The sequence below is a fragment of the Arachis hypogaea genome, chromosome 15 (genome assembly GCF_003086295.3).
Source record: "Arachis hypogaea cultivar Tifrunner chromosome 15, arahy.Tifrunner.gnm2.J5K5, whole genome shotgun sequence".
NCBI classification, from domain to species: Eukaryota; Viridiplantae; Streptophyta; class Magnoliopsida; order Fabales; family Fabaceae; genus Arachis; species Arachis hypogaea.
Window position 1 is genome coordinate 158,125,578 of NC_092050.1, and position 6,293 is coordinate 158,131,870.

General features: G+C 32.1%; 1 protein-coding gene and 1 long non-coding RNA gene across 2 annotated transcripts; both read left to right on the plus strand.

Annotated features, from left to right (window-relative positions):
- The first annotated feature begins 1,408 nt into the window (after positions 1-1,408).
- Positions 1,409-4,273, plus strand: LOC112751803 (deacetoxyvindoline 4-hydroxylase-like). The gene is made up of 3 exons (XM_025801067.3): positions 1,409-2,350; positions 2,838-3,159; positions 3,720-4,273. Exons 1-3 carry the CDS (start codon positions 1,797-1,799, stop codon positions 3,978-3,980), a joined length of 1,137 nt encoding a protein of 378 aa, XP_025656852.1. The 5' UTR covers positions 1,409-1,796; the 3' UTR covers positions 3,981-4,273.
- A 558-nt stretch (positions 4,274-4,831) lies between these two features.
- Positions 4,832-6,021, plus strand: LOC112749425 (uncharacterized). The gene is made up of 2 exons (XR_011872899.1): positions 4,832-5,390; positions 5,553-6,021. It is a non-coding gene; the product is annotated as an uncharacterized lncRNA (long non-coding RNA).
- The last annotated feature ends 272 nt before the right edge of the window (positions 6,022-6,293 follow it).

The following is a 6,293-nucleotide window of genomic DNA, read 5'->3' on the forward strand; positions in this document are numbered from 1 at the left end:
AATATTAGAATAACCATCTATACACCTAGTAAAATAAATATTAGATATATCCATTATTCACCAATATTGTTAATTACCTAAATTTTTCCAAATTTAAATATGGATGATATTTATAAGGTACTATTTGGGCACTAACAATAGATAACAACTATCATGTTTTGTCCAAAAAAAAAAAAAAACCAAACTCATTGTCTAAAAATAAATATCAATATCCACTCCCTAAAAAGGTGGTATTTCAGTTCAAGGATCATCGAGTAAGACAGAAGATAATTAATGGGTTGTCTATGAAAATTGGTGATGGGAGAGGAACGAGATTCTGGGATGATGTTTGGTTGCATGGTGGGCCACTGAAAGATACTTTTTTGAGACTCTTCTCAGTTTCAAACCAAAAAGGATCCGTCATAGGGGATTGTGGGTTCTGGGACGGGTTAGAGTGGAGGTGGAATTTCTAATGGAGGCGTGAGTTATTCCAATGGGAGTTGGACCTGCTGAACCAGTTGCATGAAACATTAAGACTGGTTAATCTTGTATATGACAGAGAGGATAGAGTGGTGTGGAAGTTTGATAAACAGGGTGTATTTTCTACTAACTCCTTTGTATAGGAATTGCAGGTGGAATTGCTTCCGGAGGATATAGCGAGTTTTAGCTTTACTAGGACTGTATGAAAGGGTCTAGTCCCACCAAGAGTTGAATTGTTTATCTGGTTTGTCTTGACTGGGAGGGTCAATACAAAGGAGAGGCTGAGTCAGTTGGGAGTGGTTAACCAAAAAGATGTGGTCTGTGTGTTGTGTAATAACGGTGTTGAATTTGGTCACCACTTGTTTCTTGCTTGTGATTTTTCTTGGTAGGTTTGGTGTGCATGGCTATCTTTTGTTGGAAGGCAATGGTCATGCTCAGGGACGCTAAAAAAACATTTTCAGAGTTGGACTGAGTTACCAAATAGTAAGCAGGAGCGCAAAAGGTGGATGGTATCCTTCTGTGCTATAATCTGGAATATTTGGCTTGAAAGGAATATGAGGATCTTTCAAAATAAAAGAAAAGGGGTTGACAATATTATTCACCAGTCGTTAATGAACTTCAAGGAGTGGTTAGGTATGGATCCCTTCTGTTGTTGATGGCAATGCCGAAGATGACAAGGGGTATCATGTAGTTTTATTAAATAGTTTATGCCTTTACCTGGTGTTTCCAATTTGTTCACTATGTTGCTCCACTTGTTGTGTTGAGCTTTTTGATTAAAAAAAAAAAGGTGGCATTTTTGAAACAATTAAATGATAGTGGTTGTTGAAATTTTTATGACATTGGAAAAAAGTTGGGTATAGAAACTTCAATTGATCATACTGCACGGACGATTATTTTGCATTACTCATATTGTTGAAAAATAATAATTTTATATTTAAATAGATATCTAATTTTTGTATATTTTATTTACAACTATTAATTAATTTGATTATAGTTTTTACAAATTTTCACCCCTTTTTTTTTCCCTTATGGCAACTTAAGTTCATAAACTCGATAAGTTTAATTTAAAATAGTACTAAATTCCGGCGTCAAAAAAGACTTCCAGAGAAGCAGAGAATGACATTAGAGAGATAAGGTTGAGGAAATTAAAAAAGAAACTAACCACATGTTTTTATGGATAGCGCAATGTGCTGTTATCAGAAAGAGAGTGGAATTGAAGAACATGATGGCTACTGATGCAGAAGAAAATCAAGTAGAACACGACTCTTGTTATGATATGATACCATGAATTAAGTTCTTAGTTGAATAAAGAAATTTTATTGAAAACAGAGTGAAACATGGTGGAAGCAGATCATGAAGATGGAGGTTATGATAGGAACAAGGAATTAAAGCTTCTTGATGAAACAAAAGCAGGTGTGAAGGGTCTTGTTGATGCTGGTTTGACTAAGTTACCAAAAATATTCGTTCATGATAACCATAAAGTCAACGTTTCTTCTCCTTCTTCTTCCTCTTCTGCTACCAATGTTAGTATTCCAGTTATTGATTTGGGATCACTACACGAAGAAGGTAATTCACGCCATGAGATCGTTCAGAAAGTCAAAGATGCAGGTGAAAAATGGGGGTTCTTTCAAGTGGTCAACCATGAAATTCCACAGAGTGTTTTGGATGAAATGCTTGATGGGGTGCGTAAATTTCATGAGCATGGGGTGCGTAAATTTCATGAGCAAGATGCTGAGGTGAAGAGAGAATTCTATTCACGTGATATTACAAAGAGAGTGTTCTACAACACCAACTTCAATTTTTCTACTTCAGAGGTTAATTGGAGGGACACCCTCTATTGTTTATTGGCACCAGGACCCCTTGACCCTCACCAACTCCCTTCTATTTGCAGGTGAGTAGAACTCTAGCTTGGTTTAGTTTGGTATACACTCACTAATTTGGATTAGTCAGTGGTTAATTTACTCGTTCGTTTTTAAATGTCAAAAAGTTTAAATCTCGTCTTATGTATGCAATAACTATTGATCGGCTGCAAACCTTTAAATAAAATTCTTATTTAAAATGGACTAGTTCTTAACCTACTAATTCAATATGTTTTTTACTATTTATTTTTTATAAAAATAACTGTATATGAATTTTTATCTATTAATTTAACTTAGGTAATAACTATTTCTTTTCTTTAAATAAGGTGATGAATTTTATTTTTATTTAGAAGGAACTAATTACCTTTCTATTTTATTTTTTATATTTTCATTATTTAAAATTTTGTATAAGAAAAAATAAAAATAAAAAAGAGAAAATAAAATTTGAAAACTAAAATCACAAACCAAAAATGTTAAAATTATTTATTTCCTTGACGTGTGAGATTCATTTGTTTGCAGGGATGTAATAATTGAGTACTTAAATCATCTTAAAAAACTGGCACTCACGCTGTTAGAATTACTTTCGGAGGCATTAGGCCTAGAAGGCAATTATCTCAAGGACATAGATTGTGCTGAAGGGATTTTCATGGTTGGAAATTATTACCCTCCTTGCCCTCAGCCTGAACTCACTTGGGGGTTAAGTTCTCATACGGATTTGGGGTTTGTAACTATTCTTCTACAAGACCAAGTTGGTGGACTTCAAGTCTTTCATGAAAATCAATGGTTTGATATCACTCCCTTTCCTGGTGCTTTCATCATTAACGTGGGTGACATGATGCAGGTGATCATAATTTTATCATTAGTTGTGTCAGGATTTATATTAAAAGTAAAATATATTTTTTATCTCTAATATTTATATGAAAAAATTTAGGGTCAGCAATTTTGTTAAATTCTGGCCAGCATGTAACCAGCAAATAAAAGTGAGCCATTGGATGAAATCTTACACTAATCTCACACCATTAAAACCATCATTGATGGCTATTTGATGGCTACAAATCACAAAAGTTGCTGACCCCTAGCATTCCTCTTAAAAATTATTTTGTTTTGTTCTTAATATTTTTATTTATGTTAAAATTATTCTGAACGTTAATTCTGTTTAAAATTTTAGAGACAAAATTAAAAATGTATAGAAGTAATTTTGATATAAATAAAAAACTCATATTAAAAATAAAAAAATTAAACATTAGAAAAACGTACTTTAATCTTTATATTTTATATCGAATTTAATTTCTATTTTAAGCAAATACCTAACTAATCATGTATTACTGTTATATAATATTCCATCAAACAAATAGTTAAGTTGTTCAAGTGACTTATTTAATGTCGCAACACTGATTACAGCTAATCACAAATGACAAATTTATGAGCGCCAAGCACAGAGTTATGGCTCAAAAAGTGGGTCCACGAGTTTCGGTTTCATGCTCTCTGAGACAACATGTTCAAAATGAATGTGGAAGAATGTATGGACCAATAAAAGAGTTGGTGACAAAGGAGAATCCTCCAATTTATAAGGAAATGAAAATGTCGGACTTGGTTAAACTGGTGTATACCACAAAGCTAGATTACGATGTCTCCTCTCCACTAAAACACTTCAGGCTATGAAGCATCAAGAATTAAAGATACTCCTGTATGAAACTAAATTACAAACTTTCTTGAGGGATGTTAGAGTGAGAGATTCAACATTTTCAGTTTTAAAAACTCTCATCTTGTATTTAAATAAGGATAGTGCTAAGGAGACAAAAAAAAAAAAAAAACAGCCAGAACTTGCCTTATTTAGTATTCATTAATTGTCGTAACAATTAATGAATGCTAAATAAGGCAAGTTATGACTGATTTTGGCTGATTTTCTTTGGTTACCAAATATTTCCGATAAATAAAAGTCCCTTCAAAATTCATTTGGTGTATGTTAAACTAGATGATGTTATTTATGGAATATCAAATAAGAATCCTAAAATTGATTGGAGTATAATTTGGACTCTAAAAATGGCGTGGCATCTAATAAGTGTGGTTGTACTATTATAAATCTCATGACCCCGAGATATTAAGAGTTTGTTTGAGTGTTATTAAGTTATTAGAAAAAAAATATTGTAATGATATAAAAAATTATTAGTTGTGAATTTTTGTAACTTAACTAGAAAAATTATTAGTTATTAAGTTATTAGAAAAATGATAATATTACTCCCAAATTGATGGCGCAACTTTTTCTTGTGTTTTTTTTTTTATCTTCTTCCAAAACTATTTTTGTGTTGCAATAAAATATTCAATCTTTACAAACTTTATAAACTTTCGAGTTTCAATGTTTGATTATATTATAAATGTTGCAATTATCAAAGCTGACTTCCAATAATTGATAACATTAAGGCAAGCAAGGCAGAGAAAATAACATTACATGCAAGGTTTCAGATACTATGAATTAAGTTCTTAATTGAATAAAGAAATTTTATTGAAAACAGAGGAAACATGATGGAAGCAGATCATGAAGATGGAGGTTATGATAGGAACAAGGAATTAAAGCTTCTTGATGAAACAAAAGCAGGTGTGAAGGGTCTTGTTGATGCTGGTTTGACCAAGTTACCAAAGATATTCGTTCATGACAGCCATAAAGACTAAAACTCCAGCCTAGTTGTTGATTTGGTAGAGACTTACATGTATTTTGTCATCATATAAAGTTGATAATTGAAAACTGTTAGATGATTTGATTTGATATGTTTGAAGAGACATAACAATTAAGTACTTAGATCATGTCAAGAAACTGGCACTGACTCTGTTAGAAATTAGAATCGCTTTTGGAGTCATTAGGCCTAGAATGCAGTTACCTTAAGGACATAGATTGAGCTAAAGGGATTTTCATGCTTGGACATTATTACCCTCCTTGCCCTGAGCCTGAACTCACTTGGGGGTTAAGTGCTCATACAGATGTAGGTTTTGTAACTGTTCTTCTACAAGAACCAGTGGATTGATGTCACTCCTATTTCTGGTTCTTTCATCATTAATCTTGGTGATACGATGCAGGTGATTATAATAAATTCATCAATGTTTTTTGTAGTGATTTATATTGTATATCCAATTGTGTATTACTACGTTACTATATACCTTTGTATATAATTTTCTACAAAATTAAACAAACATTTAAGTTCTTCAATTGACCTATTAATGTCTTAGTACTGATTACAGCTGATCACAAATGACAAGTTTATGAGCGCCAAGCACGGAGTTCTTGCACAGAAAGTAGGTCCACTAGTTTTGGTTTCATGTTCTCTGAGACAACATGTTCAGGATGAATGTCCAAGAATGTATGGACCAGTAAAAGAGTTGGTGACAGAAGAGAGTCCTCCAATTTATAAGGAAATAAAAATGCAGGACTTGATTAAACTGGCGTATACCACAATTCCACAAAGCTAGATGACGATGTCTCTCCACTAAAATACTTCAGGATATGAAGCATCAAGAATTAAAGATATTCCTGTATGAAAGTATATTAATTTCAAACTTTCTCGAAGAATTCTAAAGTGAGAGATTCAACCCTTACTGATATAGAAGCTCTCATGTTTTGTATCTAAATAAAATTCATTTGGTGTATGTTAATAGTAGATTATGCGAGTCATTTATGCAATATCAAATAAGGGGTTGCAGTGTTATACCATCATAAGTCCCATGAACTTACGTATTAAACCTCTCAAATCTTTAAAAAAGTTTAATTTTAATGCATTGATACAATTTATTTTTTATATACTCACAGTATAAAATATTTTATATAATTATATTATCATATTTAATTTTTTGGACGACTATTCATACCGTCAATAAAAATATTAGTTATTTTTTATGATTTAGATATAGGTTATACTAGGTAATCAATAATTTTCTTGAACAACATGAACAACGGACTCTAAAATTGGCCGAATTCAAGTATAA

What these genes read in the sequence shown, in the direction of transcription:
- LOC112751803 (XM_025801067.3), top strand. Translation starts at nt 1,797, where the DNA reads ATGGTGGAAGCAGATCATGAAGATGGAGGTTATGATAGGAACAAGGAA. An exon ending in CAACTCCCTTCTATTTGCAG is followed by an intron (nt 2,351 to 2,837) that starts GTGAGTAGAACT and finishes ATTTGTTTGCAG; the next exon opens with GGATGTAATAATTGAGTACT. An exon ending in ACGTGGGTGACATGATGCAG is followed by an intron (nt 3,160 to 3,719) that starts GTGATCATAATT and finishes CACTGATTACAG; the next exon opens with CTAATCACAAATGACAAATT.